The 26,868-nt window shown below is 40.2% G+C and overlaps 1 protein-coding gene across 6 annotated transcripts in view; it reads left to right on the forward strand.

The window, feature by feature from the left end:
• STAT3 (signal transducer and activator of transcription 3) overlaps positions 1 to 26,868 on the forward strand; it is a 56,614-nt gene that overhangs the window by 5,388 nt on the left and 24,358 nt on the right. For 5 of the 6 annotated variants that reach the window (XM_042472914.1, XM_042472915.1, XM_042472916.1 and 2 more), the window contains exons 2-3: positions 23,889 to 24,030; positions 25,858 to 26,002. In XM_042472914.1, the coding sequence (XP_042328848.1) occupies positions 23,903 to 24,030; positions 25,858 to 26,002 (273 nt within the window). In that variant the 5' untranslated portion in view covers positions 23,889 to 23,902. Of the gene's footprint in view, positions 1 to 23,888; positions 24,031 to 25,857; positions 26,003 to 26,868 lie in introns of those variants that run through there. The other variant, XM_042472919.1, reaches the window with a different exon arrangement.

A 26,868-nucleotide genomic window follows, 5' to 3' on the forward strand; every position in this document is an offset into this window, starting at 1 on the left:
TGTCTTTCGCTAAAGTACTCAGGCCCTGCAAGTCCTGTTGTGGCTCATGGATTGGAAAGAAGGGAACCAGCATTTTTAACAGAGGGTTGTGTAAATTAGAATCATAGAATTATTATTGTTGATGTGTTGTGTGCTGTCAGATTATTTCTGACGTATGGTGACCCTAAGTCAAACCTTTCACAGGGTTTTCTTGTCAATTTTCTTCAGTGGGGGTTACCATTGCCATCCTCTGAGGCTGAGAACATGTGACTTTCCCAAGTCACCCAGTGGGTTTTCCTAGCTGAATAGGGATTTGATTCCTGCTCATCATAGTCCAATACTCAAAATAATAATAATAATAATAATAATAATAATAATAATAATTATTATTATTATTATTATTATTATTTCTTCCCCCATGGATCAAGGTGTTGGACAAGACCATCCAGTCCAACTTCCTGCCATGGAGGAACACACAATCAAAGCACTCCTGACAGATTTGTTTATCCCTTTATTTAACTTTTTGGGTAGCTTTATAGAAATTCAACCATATCTGTGATTAATAGACAGGGTATTGGGTACTGGATTAATAGGTGGGATATCCCCAGCATCCTTATTTCTAGGGCTGCCTTTCCCACCCCATGCCCTCCAGATGTTATTTAGGCTGGGGATTATGGTGAAGGCTGCATTCGGACAGGGGTGAGGAACCTGTGGCCTTCCCACTATTCCCTGGGGACAGCTCCCACAATCCCTCACTATTGGCCTTACTGGCTGGGGTGATGGGAGTTGCAGTTCATGAACAGGTGAAGAGTTACATGCTCCCCACCTTTGCTGTAAACAGAGATGCATTTTTTATTCCATCTGCTACAGGGAAGAATGGTAATAGGTAACCATCAGCCCAGACTGAGATCATACACTGAAACAGAACCATTCCACAGTTAGTTGCCCGTTGATTTGGGCAATACTGTATTATTATTGGCCCAGCAATAATGTTACTGATCTGGCACAGTGATGGTGACTGTGCACTAAAATGATCTGGGATATAAACTCAGGAAGCTATTAGCTGTGAACCTCAGCCCTCCCCACCCCCACTACTGTTTGCAGTAAGTCAGTTTTATTATTCCCGGTTGGCTGTAGTTGCTGCTCTCTCAGCTGCTCTCAGAATGGTATCAAAACCACAGTGTTATGTTTTGTGTCTGGTTGGGGATTTATAGAGGTAAGCTGTGAAAAGGGTGGCATTTTATTTAGGAGTTTGGCTGTGTAGATTGGGACAGCTATCCTGTAAGCGTAATCCATCATGATCCAAAGGAAGCCCTGCTGCCGGGAAACAAGTTAGACCCATTAAGAGGTCAGACATGCAAAACAAGTTTGCTTCCACCCCTACCCCCACCCAGATAGTGGCAGGCTATTTGTTTGTCTTGGAGAACATGAGAGACATCAAAATCTGGCTTTTATTAGGAACAGATTTTGAAATATTACACTCTCTACCAGCTATTAAGGTCTGGGCCTGCCTGCAAGGAGAGATGTGAAGACCTGGGAAAATTTACAAGGCAAATTCTGTTCCTGTTTTTGGGGGGAGGCATGGAGAAAATCCCCCCCCCCTTAGATTTTCACATCCCTACCTTCAGCTCAGGATTTCTGATGAGGGTATTTTGTCAGAAATGTGGCTTTAGTGCATAGCAGTACAGTGGGCCCTTGGTATGGTTCCAGGAACCCTCGTGGATACCAAAATCCGTGGATCCATAAGTCCCATTAAATACAATGGCATAGTAAAATGGTGTCGCTTCTATAAAATGGCAAAATCAAGCTTTGCTTTTTGGAATTTATATATTTTAAAAGCATTTTCAAACTGTGGATGCTTGAATCCATAGATAAAAAATCCATGAATAAGGAAGGACAATTATTTATTGGACAAGCAATATATAGTTAAAGCAAAAGGGTTAATCTGTCTGTCCACCTGCTTGTTACACAATAGTTCTATGAAAAAATGAGATAATTAGAGTGAAACTTCAAATATAATGCTCAGGGCACAATTGTACACTTTTAAGTTTATGCGCTACTTTGACTTCACCTCTCCCATACATCCTTCTTCTTTTTTTTAAGTGAATAAAATATTTGAGCCCTGTCTGCTTGCTTATTAAGATAATCAAGGTCTTTTCTGTGGTTGTGCCTTGGGTCTAGAATTCCCTAGTTAGAAAGCCCAGCCTTACTGATTCTAGGATGGATTTCTACCTGTACATGACAACACTTCTTCTCCATCCCTTTAGATCAGGTCTTTGGGGTCTGGAGAATTGTTGGTTTCCACTTTGTTGAATTTTACTGTTCTGCAAATAGAAGTTTAGCTTTGGACATAGTTCAAAATCCATAAATTGCTTTAAAGGATTTATCTGCCATTTTTAATATTGCTTTACTGGATTTGATTGTTGTTGGCCACGGCAGAGCTATATTTGGAAATGTGGGACATGGATATATTAAAATTGCCTTTCCTACCTACCAGGTGTTTAGACTACAGTTCCTATCATCCATATCCGGTAGGGGAATGAGGCCTGGTATAAATAAATGAAGAAAACAGAATAGAGTAGGACATCTCAGTTTAAGCTTGAGCTCCATGGTTCAGAATATAAAGAAGGTGCATACTCAGGGAACAGCTGTTATGTTTCATATCTGAACCAAAGCTCTAGTCCTAAGCATGTTGTAGAAATTGCTAGTAAGTGAGGCATTGCAGATACAAAGTCTAGTTCCATTTCATATTGAGAGGTTTAATTAAAAAGAGTGAGTACCTCTCCCCTGTAATGTTGATTTGGTGCCAGTGTTTGTTCTGATGTAACAACTGCCTTTCTAGATCAGATCTAGAACTTGGAAAATTAAAAATATATATATTATTGCTACTCCTACAATCCCTCAGTCTGCATGGAGGATTCTAGCACCTGTAGTCCATAATATTAATGTTTTGAAACTGTGCATCGTCTGTGGCCTGTTAGTTCCCCACCCTCGATCTTAAACCTAACTTTTACAGGCACAATCAACATGTGCTCTTCAAAGTAGTGTTGAAATGCAAGTTTAATGGTTGGAATCAGAACACAGAAAGTTGTTTTTTGTGCACTACAGCTCCCAGAATCTCTCAGGCAATTTGGGCAGTGGTCTACATAGGAATGAACATTAAGACTTTGGAAAATTTTATGTTTTTTTGGTAATACAATTTTCAGACTCCTCCAGCCCTCTTGCTTAGGAGCTATGCTGGTTGGGGGAATTCTGGAAACTGTATTTCATTCCCCCCCCCCCCCCAAAAAAGCTTCCATCTTCTGGTTAGGATTGAGATACAGTAGTTTTAGCCCTTCAAAGTTTTTATACTCCCAAATGTGTATTGACTGTATGACACTATGTATTCTCATGTGTTGTTTATTCTGGTCATTTGTTTTGGTCATTTGAGAGGCGTGTCTTCTGTTTAAAATCAAAGAGTTCCATGTTTGCATCAGAGATGTACTGTATATAATCTCTGATGCAGGTGCTTTTTTAAAATACCAGTGTCTTTTTAACATATAATTTTCCTATGTAGATAGATTGTACCTTCCAAAGCTCATCCTGTGTATTGTGTTCCTGGTAATGTTCCGTGAATACCATAGGATAACATTATATAAAATGAATGCTAACGCTGATATACAAACATCCTTGATTTCTATTTTTGGCATGGTCCAAGTGGTATCTCACCTGAGCAGAACTCGAGGCATTTAAAAATCTTTCCAAAATGTCATTGTCTCATTTGTGCCAACTGTAGCTCTTTTCATTAATACTCATCTCTCATGGCTAGGTGGGACTTGCATTTCTGTATGAAAGACCATGTCTTTCTTAATTTAAAATGCCCCCAATAGCCAGTTATTCTTGTTGCTCCAGTCAACATGGGGCAAATCAAATATGACATGGATGAAACTTGAACTGAAATATATTACTCTTTTGGGGGTAATTAAAATGCAATTACCTTCCTTTTTCGTGAGAAAGATAAGGACTAGCAACTGTCCCTGCAACCACTGGTGGCGCAGTGGTTAAATGCCTGTACTGCAGCCATTCACTCAAAACCACAATGTTGTGAGTTCAAGACCAGCAAAAGGGCCCAAGCTCGACTCAGGCTTGCATCCTTCCGAGGTCACTAAAATGAGTACCCAGACTCTTGGGGGCAAATTAGCTTACTTGCTAATTAGCTTACTTGCTGTTCACCGCTATGATCCTTGGAATAGCGGTATATAAATAAAACAAATTATTAATTATTATTATTATTATTTATGTTATGGGAGCAGTTTGTTTGGGGAGAATTTCATTACATTTTCAGCGCTTTTACTACTTCAGATGCAACAAAAATTAATTTTAAAAATCGTAACAAGGCTGGGGAATGCTACTCTGTATTCTGTGCTGCAGGCATCTCGCAAAGATTTCTGCAAATGTTCAGCAGTGCATTTCTATTTTGTGGGATTTTTCCATTCTGTGTTTTCCTGCCCACCTACTAAGCAACATCTCACACTCTTGACTTGCCTTGGCTATTGTGGAATCCTATTTCAAGATGCATATCAGCACTTGAGCTTCAGCAGAGTTACTGGTGCCTTCAGCAATATACACCTGTTCGTGTATGTATTTAGTAGTTTGGTTTCTTTTCTTTTTTAGTAGTTTTTTAAAGTGGTTTAGTTTCTTTCTTTTTTAAAAAAGAAGAAGCTAAATATAAGGTATAACCCACTAATCCTGACCCAAGAAATTGTGTCTACATTCAGAAAATGTGTGGGGCAAAGCATATAGGAAACAAAACTAAAACATAGAAAAAAGTAGCGGAGAATGTTGACATAGGCTGCATCCACGCTGCAGAAATAATCCAGTTTAACACTACTTTGACAGCCATGGTTCAGTGCTGTGGAATTCTGGGAACTGTAGTTTCTTGTGGCACCAGAATTCTCTGACAAAGAAAGCTTAAATCTTTCACAAAACTACATGAACCAGAATTCCACGTCACCCAGCCATGGAAGTTAAAGTGGTGTCAAACTGGATGATTTCAGCAGTGCGGATGCAACCATAGTCTTAATATTGGCTGTCATCCAATTAAAGAAAGATTACTCAATTACAGCCAGTCCTATATAGGTCTATGTTAGAAATAAGCTCCATTGAATTCACTAGATTTATCCTGAGATAAAGAGGGTACAACACTTCCAAGAAAGAAGCTCTTTTTTTTACCAAGTCCAGCCCTACATTTTCATCCTTGCCCTTGTCATCCTTGTCTAGCTGGAGGTACTTTCAGCACTAAAGGCATAAAGATGATGGTGAAAATGGCTATGGGAACACAGACTTGGTGCTGGGTTGGAACAGTTTACTTATGCAAGACTTACCAGTGTTTGATTTCATATGTGCATATTGCTAGCTTTTAAGACAAAATTTGCCAAATCACATTAGAACTGTTCCTCTGGTACAGGAACCTGCTCCTGTTCTTTCCATGTTATTTATGCCTCAGGTACCAAGGTTTCTGCTAAAGAAATCATACCTAGAAACACATCTACTTGATTAACTGTGGTGCATGATGCACCCTAAATGTTATGGCTCGTTTCCAGCCGAAGTCAGATATGCTTTAGTCATAGTGAAATGTATTAGACTTTAGTTCAGCTACCATAATGTACAGCTCTTCCACACAGCAGAAATAAAGCAGTTTGACAGCATTTTAACTGGCATGGCTCCATCCTGTGGAATACTGGGATTTGCAGTTTGCTGAGGAATTCAACCTGGTCTGCCAGAGCACCATGGTCCCTCACCACACTAGATTCTGTACAATAGAGTCCTGGCAGTTCTATCAAACTGCTTTATTTTTGTAGTATGCATACCCCCTTAGATGGAATAGCTACTTTCTAGCTATTTAATTGCCCTTTCCTCCCATTGACACAAAAAAAACACTCAACTGTTCTCTCAATGAATTCAAGATTATTTAAGATTTGTTAGTCAAGCCTTCCACAATCCAACACTCAGTACAGTACTCAATATAATGTATGGTTGCTGTACATCAGTGGTTCCCAAACTTTGGTCCTCCAGCTGTTGTGGACTTCAACTCCCAGAACCTCAGTCAACTTGGCTAACAGACAGGAATTCTTGGAGCTGCAGTGAAAACATCCTGGAAGAACAAAGTTTGTGAGTCACTGCCGTTGTTGTTGTCTGTCTTCTAGTCATTTCTGACTTATGGCAACCCTAAGGTAAACCTATCATGGGATTTTCTTTGCAAGTTTCTTCAGAGGGGAGTTGCCATTGCCACCATCAGAGACTGAGAAAGTGTGACTTGCCCAAAGTCACCCAGTGGGTTTACATGGCCAAGCAGGAAATCGAACCCTGGTCTCCAGAGTCATAGTCCAACACTCAAACCACTACACCACACTCATTGCCATACATCCTCCTTTTCCCAGACATATCCAAGTTTGTTGCAAATCTATGGGACAAAACAAAGTGCCATATAGAGAATATCCTATCTAGGAATGTCCATCACTCTCCCTCTTTGTTCCCTTGACAGTTTCCCCTGCTGGTTCTGTAACTCACAGGATTGTTATGGGAACCTGTAGTGCTGGAGTAGTGGATGAAAAGCATTACAGAAATGCCTCTATGTGCTGGGATATTGCTGAGGACAACCAGATCAATTGTTGATGTTATTAATAATCAGTTTAAATAGTTGTTATTTAAATACAGTGAAGGTTAGGAATACTTCTAGTAGCAATTATCATACCTTATATAGTAGAGGTATTTAAAGTGAAAGCCATCATAGCGAGTTTGAAGTAGTCGGTAAGTGTGCCCTCTTTTTTGCTTTTCAAAATATTCTAACTCTAGTATAATGGAGCTTCCCAAGCCCACTGTTTCTATTTATGCATGATTTACTGGCCTCAGCTGTTCTGTTGAATAGAAAAGAATTGTAATACACATGGAGACACAATAGAAAGCCTCCTCTAAGGATGAGTAATTCAGTTATCACTGCAATGAGAGTGGTTGAATGACTTTGTGTGAATCTCCTGCCATGACCCAGAAGCTGACTGAAAAGAGGTAAGGTCGCTTATGGAGAGGTACAACTGGCAACTTCCCTTGTAAAAGAGAACTGAGGGCTTGTGGGAGCTTCTTCATGATTATTTCTTAGACCCATTAGTGTGTCCTCTCCCCAATGAAGACAGTTCACCTACAATCTCACACTGGCACTTTGAGAACAATTCTAGCAACAAATCCAGATGTTTAAAAGACTCCTAGCTCTAAATGAACTTTGCCAAACAAGCCCTATGTTAGGGTTGCTATATATTAGAGTGGATTTAAAAGCACATAACAAAAGTGTGGTATATAATCCTCCCTCCCCTGCATGGTGATCAACATTTGATGTCCTGTTCCAAGTACTCTTGCCAACTGCAGGTCAGGAGGAATCTTGCCCTTGGTTGGTGATGCGGACTGCAGAATTCTCTCTCCAGAGTAGCCCACCTGGTGCCAATGCTGATTGCTTTCACATACCAGATGGCTTTCATGTCTAGCTGAAGCTGTCTCTGACCATCACCTTTCTTTGGCTGTTGCTGATTAATGTTTAGGTTTTTCTTTTGCTACTAGTGTGTTATTTGAATTGTAAGTTGATCTCTTTAGTGATATGTGATATTGAAAACACATTTTTGTTGCTTGATGTATATATGTATTATAACAGGGTAGGCCCCAGCCCGGTCCTGCCGCCAATTGCTGCCGGGCCTTTGGCGTCTCATGCGACGGGCATGGTGGGGCAATTGTCTATAGAAGCCTCAGAAACATGCATTTATCTTAACATTTTTTCAAAAATCAGCAAATTTTTTCACGTGTCCTCCATTTTTTATTTTAAAAGTGCCCTCCATTTGAAAATATTGTCCTACATTTGTCCCGGTTTATTTACTTATTTAATGTAAAAACAAATATTTAATTATTTATTTTTTGGCTTCGGCCCCCCAGTTGTCTGAGGGACAGCAACCCAGCCCCCGGCTCAAAGGGGTTGCCTATCCCTGTATTATAACATGTTATAAGCTACTTTGAATTTTTATTTAATAAAGAAAACAAATACAGTTGGCCTTCCACATTTGCAGATTTGACTTTTGCAGATTTGATTACTTGCAGGTTTGATTAATATGTCCTCTCTAGGAATCTCTGGGTCCTCCAGTGCAACTCTGCCAGAAGTTGACCATAGAGTTGTGCGGGAGAACCTAGAAGTTCCTAGAGAAAATGCTTCTCTGAGCATTTGTAGGTCTTTTGGCATGAGTCTATGGTTAACCTCTGGCAGATGTTGACCACAGAGTTGCATTGGAAGACCTAGAACTGTGATGGCGAACCTATGGGATGCATGCCAGAGATGGCATGCAACACTAATTGGCCTGGCACCCAGAGGAGAGAAGATGGAACAGGCACATGTGCCTGTTCCTCCTCCACCCAGACCTTTCCTGGCCTCCTGGAGGTACCTGGAGGCTGGGAAAGGTGCGAGGGGAGAAGTCCTGCCTCTGGAGGGCAGAGATCCCATCCCCAGATGGTGGCAGTTCTGCCCCCAGCACCGGGTAAAATGTTTAGTTGGGGCACTTGGCCCTGAGAAGGTTCGCCATCACTGACTTAAAGATTTTTAGAGAGGTGTTCCCTTAGGTCATAAAGAATAGTGTTTTTTATTAGCAGTTTTCCCCACATTCATGGGGGTCCTTCACCCCTAACCCCACAAATTTATGTAAATAAATACATAAATAAAATGTCCTGAGTGAGCTTCCACCTCTGTCAAAAAGCCTGAAGACAGTAGAGTCCAAAGTAAAGGAGATGCACATTCTTCCTGTTATTATTATTATTTTTTTACTAGATGCCTTTTCAGATTAACCATCATGTCTTCCCAAAATAAGGACAGAGGGAAATGTGAGTTGTAGGATGCTTACAGCCATGATCCATTATAGAGCCCCTCAAAGTCAAGGGACCCCTACAAACAATTTAGGGGCAAAACAGAACTCTCAAATGACTCAAAATGCCCCCAGATATTGGCTATAATGGCAATTTCCATGAATTCTCCAAGATTTTCCAACTCAAGCTAGAGAGTAATTAGCTTGAGAAAAACAAATTTTAAAAAGTAGATTTCCAATCACTTCTAAGAACATTTCCACCAGATCTTGGCTGAAAATGCCATACTGCAGCTTGCTACAAGGTCATGGAAGCAAAAACTCACCTCAGACCCTGCTGCAGTTGTTCATTCCTGATATCCAGGTGGCTCTAACCACCACATAGTTATGGCTGGTGACAGGTTTCCATGTTATATTCCTTCTAGAAAAGAAGTAATTATTTCCCCCTGTTTTGGCCAGCCTTTTGTTCTTTGCTATTATTCACAGGTTCTATTTCTCAATTCTGTTATCTTGCAAAAGCATGAAGTTTGTGTCTGTCTGTGCCTCTTACCCAAGTGGGTGATATAAATTGGCAGTTATGGGGTGAAAATTGTGGTTTTCTCACTTCACCCTCCTCAGGTAGACTCATTCTTAGGTGAAACACGTCTGATCCTGAAATAGGTTCTCGGAGAGAAAAGCTTGAACAGCACACCAAGATCCTGTGAGGGGTTCATTTGATGAGAAACACTATTATATTATTCATGACCTTTCTTTTTAAGGGGAAGACTTAAATGTCAATAGCAGCTCCTATTCTTTTATGAGTAAATGTGGGTTTCTTAATGAATCAGATAGAATTACTTGGGAGAAGGTGGTCTACTCTGTACAACCCTGTGGTCTGTATACTTTGTTTCTAATTTTGTCTCTCTGTAGTTTTTCACATTAGTGTATGTCTTTCTGTATTTCTTAAAGAAGCAAAATATCTATGATTTTCAAAGCAGGGAACGTTAGACCAAAGGTATCTCAACCCTCATGCTTACACAAACATGGCCATACCAATGGGCCCTTCTTGTACTTCCACCTCAAGGAAACAAGAGATGTTTTTGATGCCTTAAGACTAAACCCTGTCGATTTAAAGCCAAAATTAAGGTTATGAGGCTGCAGGAAATTTGGAACACATATCAAGAATTTCCTTCAAGCAAATTCTAAACATTAGCACATTCAAAGTTCCTGTCTTCTCCATCCCAAATAAAGAAATCTAAGTTTTTGTACATAATTTCAATCCAGTGTCAAACAGACACCATTGTTCTAGAACTGGAGGAAGTGAGAATATTTGCTTTTCAGAGCAGGATGTTTATACCGTAAGTAGGATAGCATAATATGTGGCAAAAATAATTAATTAGCCTTACTAAACATATCACTGAACTTCCTTTTGGGAGGAGATTTGGATGGGAAGAGACATAATTTTGTTAGAAAGAGCTAGAGCAGAGAGTAGGAGGGAAGCTTCACATCTAAGGCTGCAAACCTATTGAAAGCTGCACAAGTGGAATTCTATATATGTCTTACTTGGAACTTAATGATAAGTCCATTAAACTGAACAAGGCTTCCTTCAAATACAGATCGATTGGCCTGCTAATTGTACTCAGGACCACACTGCAGATCTTAGGAATGGAAAGAAAATTCATTTTTATTTATTTTTTCCTGCAAAGAAAGGGCATCTTGCTCTTGTATTTGAAGTGTTCCAAGGAATTGTTCCACCCCGAAATATGTTTGTTTTTTGTACGAAAAAAATGCATGTTTCTTGCACATAAACAAACTGTCTCCTGCACAGAATGATTTCTGCAGAGAACAATTCCTCAGGATAATTCTTTGGGTTGGAGAGCCAGCATGGTGTAGGGGTTTGGGCACTGGACTACTACTGAGGAGACCAGGGTTTGAATGCCGGACCAGCCATGTAAACCTACTGGCAAGCCACACTCTCTTCGCCTCAGAGGATGGCACTGACAAACCCCCTCTGAAGAAACTTGCCAGGAAAACCCCATGATAGGTTCACCTTAGGGTCTCTCTAAATTGGGAATGACTTGAATTCACAGAACAACAATAACTCTAGATCCTCCAGTATTTACATTCACAAGATGTAAATACTGAGGAAATATTGTACAGAAACCTTTGTTCTCTGCTGTGGCTAGGAGAAAACTACAGGAGTTGTGTGCATGCAAGGGCAATATAAGTCAACACTCACTTCTGGCAAATTTGTAGCTTTTGCCATCACCAAGATCTGTGTTTCATTTTATCTATTCTTCACCATGGATGATGCATTATGTAGAGAATTGAGTTGTTAGTGACATTATACTATACAGTAGTGTTTACTTGAGATGGGAATTTAAGGATTAATTAATGTGTCCTTTGATAATAAATAGGGGCAGAGGTGGAATCTGCCTGTGGACCTAATTTCCTTGCTTAGGGGATATAGCTGAAACCATAGCAGACTACACTGAGAGTTGTTGGGTTTTTCCTTGGGGGCGTTATTTTCAGTTTGTGTGCTTTGCTTTCTCCAAGGAGCTCAGACTGGTATGTTGGCATTTGTCTGAGGATTGTTTTGTTTCATGTGAGATCCCTTAGTCTAATAAATGCTTAATCTGAAGAGGAAACACCTACCAGCTCAGAGAGTCAAGAGTTTCAGTTTTCATTTCTGACTCTGCTACAGCCTGTCTTGTAGGTCATATGGCAATGGCAAATCACCGCTGAACGATTCTCGTCAAGATTATTGTCCAGAAAACCCCGTGATAGGGTCACTTTAGTTCTCCATAAGTCCAAAACTACTTGAAGGCACACAGCAACAACAAATTTTGCTTTAGTTCCCCACCCCGTGCCCTACACTTCCCCTAAGACTTTGAAACCTACTAACTTTATATACTAAAGAAAGACTGCCTAGCCCCATATGCAGAAAATGTTCTCAGTAGTAATAAGTGTTAAATGTATCTAATGTATTGCATGTGCATGTTGTGAGAGCCAGAATGGTATAGCAGTTTGAGTATTGGACTGTGACACCAGAGACCAGGGTTTGACTCCTAGCTCAGCCATGGAAACCCACTGGGTGATCTTGGGCAAGTCTCACACTCTCAGCCTCAGAGGAAGGCAAAGGCAAACCCCCCTTTGAACAAATTATGTCAGGAAACTCTGAGATAGGTTCAGCATACGTTGGAAACGCCTTGAAGGCACACTACAAGAAATGTGTATTGTATTTCAATTCCCCATCAGGGAGCAGATTGAAAGGATTATGTATGCATGGCATAGCAAAGGGTTGGGCTCATGGATACTCTCTAATCGATCCTGTTTGGCAAGGACAGTCCTGATTAATCTTCCATCATCTCATTTTGTCTCCGGCTTTTAAAATGGTTTTGTTTCTTCCTCCTTTGCTCTATTTCCCTTTTGCTGAGTTCAAAGTGAAAAAATAGTTTCCAATCAATTAACTCAACAAGAGGAAGAAGAAAAGATGGGTGGAATCTTGCTTTTCCCTGTGGGTTCAAGCAAAAGCAAGCTGCTATAGGTCTCTTAGCCTATGAGTTCTGCCCTACAAATGAGCAGGATTAGAACAAAACAAAAACAATATTGATGGATACAGAGACTTTCTGGATGACAATTCCCAGAATCCTCTAGCTAGGCTATGGATGAGAGGTCTATGCTTGAACCTTTACACCCAGCACTTGGTTTAATTGTGTAATGGTAAAGCAGGGGTGCAGGAACTTGATGGTAGGTAGGTAGGTAGGTAGGTAGGTAGGTAGGTAGATATTTTTACAGACACCCCAACATCTACTAGCTAGAGCCAGATAACAAAATTTTTGTTTCTGGCAGGCATTTGTATGCTATAAATTATGGAACTGGGTGCTTCTGAGCACCTGTTCATCCCAGGAATTTATGAGCCACAACTACCAAGGTCACAAGCCAGTTAATTCCAAAATCCACTCATCTTTTTCTCCCAAGCTTCATCCGTACCTATCGGAGGGGAGAATTTTTAATCAGTGCTGTTGTTTTGATTACACTATTATTATTATTATTATTATTATTATTATTATTATTATTATCAACCTTTATTTATAAAGCGCTGTAAATTTACACAGCACTGTACATACAGTCTTTTTAACTGGACGGTTCCCTGCCCTCAGGCTTACAATCTAAAAAGACAGGACACAAAAGGAGAAGGGAGTGGTGGAGGGGAAGGGACGAGGGCCAGCAGTTCTTCTCTACCTCCGAGGCCTGGATCAGGGGAGATGGACTGGAGGGAGGGCTTGGCTTCTTAATGATGGTTAATCTTCTTCCAGGGAAGCCTGTTAGACTAGCCAGCCTCTCTAGTAGGGTAAGACATACAAAATACATAGCGATACAGGAAATGATTCAATAAAACAGGCGACAAAAGAACATCACATAGCAAGTGACAATTATGCGATGCCTGGGAACACTTCTGAACAGGATGGTCTTCAACTCCGTTTTTAAGCTGGTTAAAGAAGTGATGGCTCTTGCTTGCGAGGGAAGAAGGTTCCAGGAGTGGGAGCAGCGAATGAAAGGGGTGAATCCGAGGGGCAGAGGAAATCGGGCTCGGACAGCAGACCTTGAATACCAGAACGGAGTCACTAAAGTAATGCTTTCAAACATTAAAGTTGTCTAGCGCAAAAAATCCTGCATAATCTCAAAATACTTAGGACAAGTTGTTGCATTTTCTTGGTCTTCATCACCGAAGAGGTCCATCTTCATACTTAGACACCTGTGCTCACTGAATGGTATAGCAGTCTCTGTGGAACAACTGGATTAGGGATTTGTAGCAGTGGCCTGATCTGCACTGCAGAAATAATACAATTTGACACTGCTTTAACTGCCATGGTTCCATCCTAGGGAATCCTGGAATTTGTACTGTAGTTTGTTATGCCACCACCACTCTATGAGGCTACAAAACTACAGCTCCCAGAATTCCATAGCATTGAGCCATGGCAATTAAAGTGGTGTCAAAATGTATTATTTCTGCAATGCAGATGAGGCCAGTGTTACTTGTGGTTTACTAGCACAGGTTAGCTTCTTTCCACTGTTGTGATTCACTGCTGCAGGGACAATATCCTACTACTGACAAGCTGCTCTGCTTGATTATGAAAGTGGACATTATCAACTCACCAAGGTGACAGTTACCATGGCCAAAGGTTATGATATAATAAAAAAAAAAAGCATTACTGTATATCCTGAGTTTTGCTTGTTTACTTTTGTCTGGTCATCATAAAAACATTCCTCTGAATGTGACATTGATTTCTTATCCTGCCATATATATCCTGTGACATATAACTTCAGTAATTGGGGCAGGCTACACTTCCATTATTCCTACATTTCAACATTTTATTCCCAAATTTAAAAAAAAAAATTTTTTTTCTGTTTTTCATTGCACCTCATTTTAAGTGTATTCTGTATATAGTGGTGGAAACTCACAAATACAGTGAGTTGTGAATCATATAGCGGCCAGCCTGTCATCACTCCAGCATAACAGATCAGAAAAGATTGTTTGTGCTAGGCTGATGGAAATCATAATGCTGAAATTGGGGTTGGGGAGATGTCAGCCTACTAAAGCAGGGAAATACTGCATAACCTCCCATGACAGCAGAGAGAGAGAGCAAGAGAGAGAACACCTGGAGACACAACAAATGTCATGCATTTTACATTGTTGGGTTTATCAAAGCATGACAAAAAGTTAAGCCTAATGTGGGGAAATGAGGCTGAACAAATCATGATAAGGAGTACATAATTGCCTTGCAGGAAAGCAAATGCAGTGCCCCATGTGCAAATAATCCTCTAGCTAGAACATGACAATTCTCTCATCTTATTTCCTTCTCTGTGTGTCTCAGCTGAAAGTCTGGGCGAGTTCATGTTGCACCAGATATCCCTGTGAAAGTGTAATGTGCTCAGTTCCAAAATGGCTTAATAGAATCTGCCAACATTTTAAAACTCCACAATAATATGAGGTAATATATCATACAGCAGTAGTTTCATTGATGTGCATCTTTCAAAATGATTTCCTGATAGGTTGTTTTCATGGCCAATAGCTTTGTTTCTAATATTTTGGACAACATGTGTTTCTAATATTTTTGAAAGTCTGGGGAAATCATTTGCCCTCTTCTCTGACTTTGCACCATGTATTAGAGACCTTGGTGATTTGGAGATTCTTTTGGTGATTTTCCACCCTCCAAGGTCCAGTTCCTTCCTGGCTTGGACCTGGGAAGCAGGGCAGACACTTGTCCTTGCAGTGATTCTGGATCTCAGAGACATTTCCAAGTGCTTCCAGAGCTCTGCTTCCTATCATAATCACAAGGCCTCTTAGTAGCAGATTGTTGGCCTGCACAGATTTGGCAGTTTAATGGATTTGGACTGCCTATTGTAGAATCATAGAGTTGGAAGAGACCTCAAGGGCCATCAGGTCAAGCCTACTGCCACGTAGAAATAAACAATGAAAGCACTCCCAACAGATGGCCATCAAACCTCTGTTTAAAAACCTCCAAAGAAGGAAACTCTACTACACTCTGAGGCAGTCTGTTCCACTGTTGAACAGGACTTACTGTCAGGAAGTTCTCCCTAATGTTGAGTTGGAATTTCTTTTTCTGTAGTTTGAATCCATTACTCTGAGTCCTGTTCTCTGGAGCTGCAGAAAAGAAACTTGCTCCCTGGTCAGTTTATTCCTTACAAATATTAAAACAGATCTATCATATCACCTTTTAACCTTCTCAAGGATCCCTTGTGGTGGAGCAGATAAATGCTGGTATTGCAGCCACAAGGTTGTGAATTGGATCCCAGGGGGCTCCAGGTTGACTCAGCCTGCCATCCTTTTGTAGGTCAGTAAAATGAGCATGCAGCTTGTTGGAGGCAATTGGCTTATACGTTATAAACCAATTAGAGTGCTTAATTCACTATGAAGCAGTATAGAAATGTAAGTGTCGTTGCTGCTTTTGCTATTGCTCTTCTCCAAGCTAAACATTCTGCTCCCTAAGTCACTCATATTGTGTATGATTTCTTTACAACCTGTGGCCTAAAGCAATTTAGGTTACTTGTACTATGTAATGTGTGGTGGTGGATGACCTCTTGTACAAATTGAAAAGAAGACGGATCAGATTCTTGTAGGGCGGGGCAATCAGAGGTGAGATGTTGGCAATATCAGCTATTGGGGAGTAGGAATGGGAAGGTGATGTTGTACTTGCATCCTACCAGTGGCCATTCCATGGATACGTATTTGGCCATTGTGGCAACAATACAGGGCTGGGTAGATCTTTGGTTCAATCCAGTGTATGTAGTTCTTCTTATGTGCTCATTATTTGAATAGCTACTACAGTAACCCTAGCAACCGTTATGGTTTATCATTTCCATTCAACAGATAATTAGTTTGTGGGGGCTGAATGTGTAAATGATGGCATTTATCCAGAACAGATGCTGGCAGTTTCATCACAGTTGATAACTAAAGGAAATTTTTCTGGAAAAGATGCAAAAATTCTGTTCTCACCCCAGCCCTATGCATATAAAATTCAGCCTTTGACAGGGTTCAAATGGCTTGACCAAAGCTGGCATGATCTGAAGTCAAGGAGCACTTGCTGAAATGAAGGGCTCTCAATCCCCCACCTCCCAAGGGATGCTCCCAAGGGAGCATTGAAGAGCATTTTCTTCTGAGAATTTGGATCAAGCAATATTTCCATATTTCATCGCCATCTCTTATTTTAATTGGAGAATTAAGTAGATAATGATCTGGCTCCAAATCAGATCTTCTAGCATGCAGATGTGATAGCCAGCCCGCCAAGTGTTCTCTCTACAGCCTGAGGAATGGTAGCTAAATAACTGCTAGGAAAGAGGCAAAGACCAATGAAGTTGGCTTTTCAGCAGGCAGATGATGGCTATGCTTTCCTTCTCTCATCAGTTTCTTAGTCACCTACTACCAAGGCTGTTGTTTCAAAGATGGTTTACAATATAAAAAAGTATGCAACGGGCTGAGGAAGTACACCAAGTCTATGAACATTTATGCTGCTACATCTTTCGTTCTGTTAGTCTCAAAGGTGCTACAAGAATACAAGATACCTTTCCATACTGACATTTGCAGACTTGACACAGTTATGTCTCTGAATTCTACTCCAATATAAAACAGTAAAATTCAGTGTTTAAAATTTAAATCTTTTCAAAATATTCCATTTAAAACTTCAAATATTTAACATGTCACTTAGCATTTATTTTGCACCTCTCAGTTATAGACATGCCTCAGTTAATGAAGTAAATATGTTCCTTGGTATTCTTTAGCTGAAACTTTGGTACCAGAGGCAGAAATAGCATGGAAATAACATAGAAAGAATAGGGATGAGTTCCTGCACGGGAAAAAAAAAAGCAATGCAACATGTTTCACCAAACCTTCTATCCAAAATTAACAGTATGCACCTGTGAAATGAAACAACCAGATCAGGCAAGGCTTGCATAAATAAACAAAAACATTTGGAACCTTCTACAGACAGCATTTGAGAGTGCTTTCCAAAGAACATCTAAGAATGACTTTTCCTTTTACTAGGCCCAGACTAGTAAATTTTCTTACAAATTTCATTTTGATGGCCAGACATAGAGATCTGTGTTTCTGTAACATGCTAGGGCTAGCTGGTGATAAGGCAGGGTTATATACTGTTCTTTCCTTTTGTCTCTGTTTCTCTATTCATTGATGCTCAGTGGGAGATTCTGGAGGTAGCTGTTTACTTTGGCTGTTTTAGGCAAGCACACATCGCTACAGTAAGATTGGCTAGATAGAATATGTGCTTTCCCTGCTTAAGCCTTATTGCATTGTTTACACATTGTTTACACACTGCTGCAATCTACTACTGAAAGTCTGTGTTTCTCTAGCATCCCATCCTCCAGATGCTGATGCTACTAAACAAACCTTCCTGCTAGACAGATGACAAAGAGCAAGTCTAAACTTTCCATAAAACACAGGTTTGCTCTGGGTTTTCCACACCATTAGTACAGACATTGAGACAAATTTGACATAAGTAGTTTATGGCAAATTTGACATAAGCGTCCATACGTTCCCCCATTCCGAGGTTACTTCATAGTAAAATATCAGCACACGAGACAGTTTCCCTGAATAATTTTTGGCTACACATCCGTAGCTGCTCTATTTAATTTATTGATTTATTCATGTCCATCAAGCAGAGTTTGTCTATCACTGACGGGCAGTTAATGGGAACTATGCAGGAAAAAAAATTCTGCCAAGCAGATATACTGATACTCAATTAAGTACACAAATGCAGCATCCTTTTAAAAATGGCAACCAGGTTGCTTGAACTTCCAACAGTTTCCTAAGAATTGTCGCTTCTTGACAGGAACATCCATGTGACCTCCATTCCCTTATCCTACTCCATCCACTACAAACTCCTCCCTCTGCCATCAGTGTGAATCCACTAGTCATACATTTGCATATCTGAATTTTTCAGGAAATTTTGGAACAAAACTAATAAACTTTTTCCTGTGGATTAAAGCCCTCAGACTCCCAAAAGCCCTGCACTCATCACAAATTGATCAGAACGTTATGTAGCTAGTTTGCAGCCAATCCAAAGCAAGTAAAGAGTTTTTAAATAGTAGACAGTCCCAGAGAAGAATGGGGATGTATAAAGACTTTGAAAGAAGGAGCATTTTTCATCAGAGGCTTTGTCAATTGAGGTATGTCTGTATTCGCATAGCTTTACATATCCAGATATTATTTTAGTAACACCTTTTCAACAGTTCTGTATGTGAGGCTAGTATTATTAACCTTAAATTTGCATATAGATGGCCAAGATACAGTTTGCCCGAGTTAGTGCAGCGAATTCTTGGTGAAGATGAAATTCAAGCCAGGGACTTCCCAGGTTGTGCTTTTTAAACACACCCTGCAGCAGCCCACGAGTTTTAATATAGTCTCCTTATTATTTGTAATTTCTCTGAAAAACAAAATTTGAGGTGTCAGCTTGGGTTCATTGATCAATAGCACTCCTCTGAGCACTCAACAGCAACTGAAAGTTGTGCTGCATTTTCTGTTCGTGATGGAAAGCCCAGAGCATATTTGTTGTTGGCAATTCCCAGGATTTTTCTTTCTATACATGAAAAGGAGCAAGTCACACACAGAATTAAGTTGATCAGATTTGATCAGGAGTTTAGGCTTCTTTCAAAGTCACAATATAAATTACATATACAGTCAGCCCTCCATATTCACGGATTCTGTAACCACAGATTCAACCATCACAGCTTGAAAATATTTTTAAAAAAGAAAAAAATTGCAAAAAGCAAACCTTGATTTTTGCCATTTTATACGAGGGACACCATTTTACTACACCGATGGATATAATGGAACTTGTGCATCCATGGATTTTGGTATCTGTGGGGAGCCCTGGAATCAAATAGCGGAAACCAAAGGCCCACTGTAAGACTAACTCTGAGAATATCCCATTCAGCCAGTGGCCATGTTGGGTGGGAGCATCTGGGGCTGAGGTCCAAAAAAGTAACTTTTCCAAGATCTGCATATAGCACCTCAAGCCCCTCAACATCTGCAGGACCAAATCTTTTCCCCTTCATTCTTTCTTAACCCCAAAATTCATAGCCGATAATTCAGAGAGCCAGCATGGCGAAGTGTTTTGAGGGTTGGACTACAACTCTAGAGACCAGGGTTCGATTTCCTGCTTGGCCATGAAACCCACTGGATGGCCTTGGGCAAGTCACATGCTCTCAGCCTCAGGGGATGGCAGTGGCAAACCTCATCTGAACCAGTCTTGCCAAGAAAATGATACATTCACCTTATATTTACCCATGATACATTCACCTTAGGGTCACCATAAGTCAGAAACAACTTGAAGGCACACAACGACGAAGCATTAAGAAAGTGCATCCAGTCTGCAGCACATGTAAATCATCTTGTAGTCTTGATTTCTGGGTTTAAAAAGGGTCAGGTGCCCCATGATAGGAAAGATTAGTGTATCTCTTTGCGGTGCTGGAGAGCAATTGACAGTTAGATTGGACAGTACTGGGCTGGATCAACTCATAGTCTGACTTAGTATAAAACAGTTTCCTGTGTTCTTTCTACAGCTGATGTGGAAATGGTTCAGCTCTCCATATGTTGTCCGACTGCAGCTGTTAGCAGCCAGTTCACTGTAGGGTAGCTGGACTAAAAACTGGAGACAGCTCCTGTAACTTTAATAATTGTGGAGAAGATGGAATTTAAGGAGGGGTTGCTTATTATGTGGCAAGCAATACCTGTTTAAATTCTCTCTTCTGCACATCCATTAAAGCAGTGGTTCCCTAATTTTCAGTTCTGCAGATGGCTTGGACTTCAGCTCCCAGAATTCTTGACTGGGGCTTCTGGGAGTTGACAAAACACCTGGAGGACTAAAGTTTGGGAACGAGGTACTGTACAGGAGCCCTCTCCAGTTTGCATTTTGACAAACATAAGATCCTCCCCATGCTACAAACCTCAGGATGCCATAGGATTCAGCCATGAATCATGATAGCTAAGGTAGAATCATAGAGCTATAATTATGTACAGTAGTGTGAAAGGGCTCTAGGGCATAATAATCTGAAACACAGCATTCCCATCCATCCCCATCAGGCTTTCCATTTGTTTTTCCAAGTGACAATATTCCATAGCAATTTATCATGCTGTGTTCCACCAGACTCTTTGGAGGGTGTGCTTCTCTCCTCTTACAATTTTTAAGCAAACTTCCCCCCTTGCCAACCATAGTGTTCCTGAGCATGCTGATAATGTCTCTCAGTGGCCCCATGTTGTCAGTGAAGCTGTCAGCTCAGACAACTGATCTAGAAGGACTGGCTGTTTTGGTAACATCATTTTACGTAAGCATGTGTCAGAGCTTGGCTGTTTGCATATCATGATCATAGATTTTAAAGCCACAAAGTTCTGCTTTGTAAAGCTTTTGAGAAGGTGATCGTCAGGTGCTGCCCCAAGGTTCTTCTTCCTCTTTTTTTAATTTCTTTTGAAAACACAAAGGGGTTTCCTACATGCTGTCATGCCTCATTTTCCTTCTTAGGGGATGAGTACAGTAGATTTGCATTGGGCAAAAGGAAACCCATTGTTGAGAGTATAGCTCAGGCATTTCCTAAAAAATGTAATGGTCCTGTCTTCTTACCCTCCATTCCTGTGCTAATCTTGAGCAGTAGACTTCAGGGAGTAGAGGAGCATTGACATGGTACTGGAAGACGGAAATTTAAGTTTGACATTTACCTATGCAAAGGCCCGGAGAAAACCCAGAAAAATTCAGAAAGAAAAAACTAGCTTCTATTGCTATTTTTTAAAAAGAAAACTTCCCCTCCCACTAGATTGTGTATAGTATTAGATCATTGCGTTTCTTAAACTTGGTTTCCCTTTCTAATTCCTTTTTATGGGAAAGAGTACTTTATGTCTGCTTGAAACTATGGTACTAGAGGTGATTTCCCCTGTTTTAATAATGTTGATGGTTTCTTCTGTTTTTATTGGGGGGGGTTTTATGTATTAAGAGACTGACAAAACTGAAGAGGCTCACTTAAGGATCTTGTAGCTCCTTTTGTAATAAAAAAGAAAAGAAAAAAAATTAAACAGGAAATTCAAGTAATAAATTGTACTTTTAATGCAACAGACATTATAATTTTATGCCAAACAAAATTTTGTGCCCCTAAAGTGATAAAGTGATTTTTACAGTAAAAGGTATATCATATTTTTTTCAGTTTTTCTGAAAATTTCTGCTTTTTTCCTTACAAAGGGAAGAGAGAAGTCTGCTTCCATAGTTTCAACATTTCTGGAAATTTGACATCTCTAGTGATGTGGCTTACTTTGTAAGTTATCCTTCCAGCCTTTGGTAGAGTAGAGAATGCTATCTCATTACCTTTCTATTCCAATAAGTCTGTGATTCTTAATTTGTGCAGCAGAACATGTATTCTGTGCTTTATTTTAATTTCTCGTAAGCTACCTTGGGTCTTGTGCTGGACGAAAGTCAAGATATAAATGAAAAAATAAATACATGAAATTGCTGGTCGTGAAGTAAGATTGATTTGCCAGTCAGTTCCTGTATATGAAATCAGAGAGTAAGGTGGGGCTTGTTCTTTGCCCTCAGGCCAGCTCTGTAGGGTGATGTATCTTCCATTAAACCATACAGGAAAAGCATATATTGTACCATAGTTTTCCATTTCTCAGAAGCTTATAATATCTTTTTCTCCCCTGCTCTTATCTTCATTTTTGCACATCAGAGTCCTGTCTTGTCTTACTGGATGCCAGCTAAACAGTCTTCATTTTGCTTTTGAGGAAATAAGGGGCGATAGGGAGGGAATGCCAGAAAAAAAATTAGAATGATGTATGAATATGCACAGATATTGGTAACAATATTCTGCAAACGATAAGAAGTTGTCTTGATGGAAGAATGGAACCAGAAAATGTGCCACATACTACTTATTGTATACATTTCCATTACAAACAGCCAGGAAGTGTTGGTATAAATGTTTAAGCAGGTGTTAACTCTGGATTTTTAGAATGCAGTGGTTTTATGTTGGAATTGAATAAATCCTTAGGATTGACTAGGAGAAAAAAATGTGGGTATGATCTGTTTTGATCATTCAAAACATATCAAACAAATATCTTCAAACTTGTGCCCTCCAAATCTGTGGGACTACAGCCTTCATCATCCCTAGGCATCATGAATATTGAATATGCTAGCTGAGGATATTCGGAAGTGTGTTGGACAAGCTTAATATAATACAGTAGTTGTATTTGCACATTAAGAATATTAATCAAGTCATTCCATTTTTAATGTTCTTACTATTTGTTGTTGTTGTGTGCCTTCAAGATGTTTCTGACTTATGGTGACCCTTAGGTGACTTTATCATGAGGTTTTCTTGGTAAGATTGGTTCAGAGGAGGTTTGCTGTTGCCTCTTCTGAACCTGAGGCTGAGAGCTTGTGACTTACCCAAGGTCATCCAGTGGGTTTCATGGCCAAACAGGGAATTGAACCCTGGTCTCCTGAGTTATAGTCCAGTATTCAAACCACTATGGCACACTGACCATAAGAGTGTGATATTCTGAGGTCTAAGCAAACAGTTTTACTGATGGGAATTTCAAAAAAGAAACAAAAACCAGTGTAAATAATGTAAGAATATTTATGCGTTGCACGTAATTTTTTTGGTATGATTTTTTAAAAGAATATGAATGTCTGACACAGAGCTTGGAAACATTACATTTTGGACCACAACTCCAAAATCTCTTAGACAAAATGGTATTCTGAGAGCTATAGTTTAAAAGGAGACTTTTCCAAGCTCTGTGTAACAATTCTTTTCATTTTCAGTTTATGCTTTATTTTTTTAAAAAAACAAACACTTGTAGTTGCTTATCCTCCAACATTTCACAGATGAAAAGTGGAACACCTGTGTCCAAGCATACGATCATGCTGACAGACATTATAAATGAGGAACAACATATAAGCTAGGAAAGGCTGCTGCAGTTTGATTTTGCCTGAACCTAAAGGGAAAGGCAAGATTCTGGTCTTTCCTCTCCTCTTACCACTGCTGAGTTAACTGAGTGCAAACTACTTTTGCACTTTGAACCCAGTTTGCTAACACAAAGAGAGAGAGTGGGAGAAGGATTATTATTATTATTAAGCTTTATTTATATAGCGCTGTAAATTTACACAGCACTGTACATACAATCTTTTAATTAGACGGTTCCCTGCCCTCAGGCTTACAATCTAAGAAGACATGACACAAAAGGGGAAGGGAGTTGAGGATGGAGCCAGATGCTTTCTGGGAAGGGCTCAGTTCCTTTGGGGAGGCCTGGTGGGATTGGCCTACCTCCTCTCTCCCTCAGAAGCCAGGATGGAGCCAGATGTAGAAGGAGAAAGAAACTGGGACATTTTCAAAACTATTGAAAACAGGACAACAGTGGAGTAATTGGCACTGTCAGTGCCAAATCAGGATAGTTGGAGGGTATCTAGTTGCATTTAATCCATTATCAGTGCTGGTAACCTAATTCACCAACATTGCTCATGTAAAAATGTTTTTGTGTTCCCTGGTTTCCAGAGTCAGCTACTAAGATGGCGCAGTGGAACCAGCTCCAGCAGTTGGACACGCGGTATTTGGAGCAGCTCCACCAACTCTACAGTGACAGCTTTCCTATGGAATTGCGGCAGTTCCTTGCACCCTGGATTGAGAGCCAGGACTGGTGAGCCACTGGATGTTTCAGCATATGTACACGTTAAAAATGGAAACTTTTTCATAGCTAGCCTCTTTTTTTTGTGAACTATTCCACTCTTCAAATAGTGGTCCACTGGCTAAACATGCACTATGCTATGCAATTATTTGCCCTCCAGATAACAGCAGACTGCTGTCTGCCCCAGTCAGCCAGTAATTAAGGTTATGTAGCTTTATGTAGTCTTCATAAGGTACTATTTCTCAGTTGCTCTGTTCACTTCGCATAATGGTTTAGAGCGGGGCAGGCCTAGAATGAATATCCAAACAAATCAGTGTGTCTCCAGCAGGAGAGCATGAAAAAGTAACATTTTGGAGTATCACTCCCAGAATCCCTAGCCAGCATTTTGGATGGAGGATCCTTGGAGTCAGAGTCTAAAAAGTAACACCTCTTAGCTGCGGACTTAGGTCTGATATAATCACTTGCAGAGAGCTTTTGAAATGAAGTGGAAGGCCCAAGTTACCCAGCGCTGGTCTATAAGGTTTCAGAGTTGAGGAGCACATATTACTGCATGCCTATTAGCATGAAAGCCAAGAAATATGTCATTTCACACATTGAAATATAGAATGCTTTGCCCTCTCTTACAGCTTGAATTTTTTTTTTACTTTTTGTTCAGTAAATGTTATATATTTATCTTTCCCTAGAGCTTGGAGAAGTTATTGGCTGTCCTGTTCTGGAGTTCTGTCCAAAATAGTTCAGACAAAATGTTCTGGAGGATCAGATTTGGTCTGTGAGCTGCTGGTTGATAGAACTGAATTCCTTAATCAGATGCCTGCCAGATGTATTGAAGTAAAAATTCCATCATCCCTAGATATTCTCTGAAGGTGGCAGGAATTGCTATCCCAAATGTCAGCCAGGAACCATGTTGAGCACAGCTGCTTTAGCTGTTTACTATCAGACTTCTTTCTTTATCACTTCATGATAATCAAACTGGTATCCTCTAACTTGAAAAGGGGGAAAAAACACAATGCAACTGTTAGCTGAGATGTTGACTCTTATGAGTGTCTTTAATCCATTTGTGGATGCTACTGAGTTCCCTGAATTGTGCTTACAGAACTCAGTTAGAAATTCACAGAAACTTTTGTTTGCTTTGTGAAAACACACAGAAGTTTCCTGACATTAATTATGCTTCCTGGTTCTAATGGAGAACATTAAGAAGACTGAATGGAAGTTCTTAACCTTAAGGACCACTCTCTGAAGATTTTCCAAAGGGCTGGCCAAAGAGTCCTGTAGCATCTTAACAACTCACAAATGTATTGTAGCATGATATTTCGTGCACAGTAGCCTATCAAGTGCAATGGGTATAGTCCATAAAAGTACATGCCATAATACATTTCCTAGTCTTAGCACACTTTTGTTTTTGCTCTAAACCAAGGTGGGCAGCTACAGTGAGTTCAAGAGCCAGTTTTTCTGCCACAGGGCCCTTTGAGGAATAAATATGTGGCCAAAAGTGCCAGAACTCCCCCCCCCCACACACACACACACACACACACACAAATACAGGAACTAACCAGAAAACCTAGTTTTGAAAAATGTGTATTTTTAATGTGAAACAGTGCAGGGACCCCTACAATCTCTTGAAAATGTGGATTTCCACTCCTGGATATTTTGAGAGGCAATTCATCTTTCCTACCAGAAAATTGGCAGTCTGGAAAACATAGAGGCTTTGAGGGTTGTAAGAACAACTGGGTGAGGAGGAGAGCACATGGCTATACTTTGCTCTTCTGTGCTCTAAAGACTGTTATTTCAAATCTGTTTTGTTTTCTTCCTTTTCTCTTTCCTCCCACATAATCCCTGCAGGGCATATGCCGCCAGCAAGGAATCCCATGCCACGCTGGTGTTCCACAACCTCTTGGGAGAAATTGACCAGCAGTACAGCCGCTTTCTTCAAGAATCCAATGTTCTCTATCAACACAACCTGCGCCGGATCAAGCAGTTTCTGCAGGTGGGAATGACAGGCAGATTTTAGCTTCGAGTTATTTGCCTCCCCTCCTCCTTTCCTGGCCAAGAGTGCCAACCCAAACTTTAAAGGTCAGAAGAAAGATCCAGAATGTGAAGTTAATGGCATGCAGCATCTAGAGATGCAAAACAGAGAAGCTGATTCTTGCTGTGTCCCTTTAATTAGGAGTTACCCCAGAATCGTGGCTTGAATCCGTATCTATCCGTTGAAGGAAGTATAAAGTTACAGAGAAACTACTACAGTGGTGCCTCGGGTTACGAAATTAATTCGTTCCGTGGCACCGTTCGTAACCCGAAAAGCCTTCGTAAGCCGAATTGCCATAGGCGCTAATGGGGAAAAGCCGCGATTCCGTGCGAAAAAGCCGAAAAAAGCACCAAAAGTTTTTTCGTAACCCGAAAAAACATTCGTAACCCGAAACAATGTTTTCCTATGGGATTTTTTCGTATCCCGAAAATTTCGTAACCTGGGTATTTCGTATCCCGAGGTACCACTGTACTGCTAATAGTGGGTTTGGGTGAAGTCCTGAATATTCAAAGTATTTCATAAGATTAACGAGCACCTTTTACAATCCTATCAACGACTCTGTAAATTAAAATTATTATTATCATTTTATATATTACCCACCTCCCTCCATGGATCAAGGTGGGGAGCAACAACAGACCCCACCAAATACATAACATCAGTTAAAATACATTTTAGTAAAAAGAATAGACAAGATACATGCATATTAAAACAATCCACGTTTAAAATTCATCATTTAAAATTTACAGGTTAAAATAATCCGGCTAAGATTGCTGGAAGATGATGATGATGATGATGATGATGATGATGATGATGATGATGATGATGAT

The sequence above is a fragment of the Sceloporus undulatus genome, chromosome 6 (assembly GCF_019175285.1).
Source record: "Sceloporus undulatus isolate JIND9_A2432 ecotype Alabama chromosome 6, SceUnd_v1.1, whole genome shotgun sequence".
NCBI lineage: Eukaryota > Metazoa > Chordata > Lepidosauria > Squamata > Phrynosomatidae > Sceloporus > Sceloporus undulatus.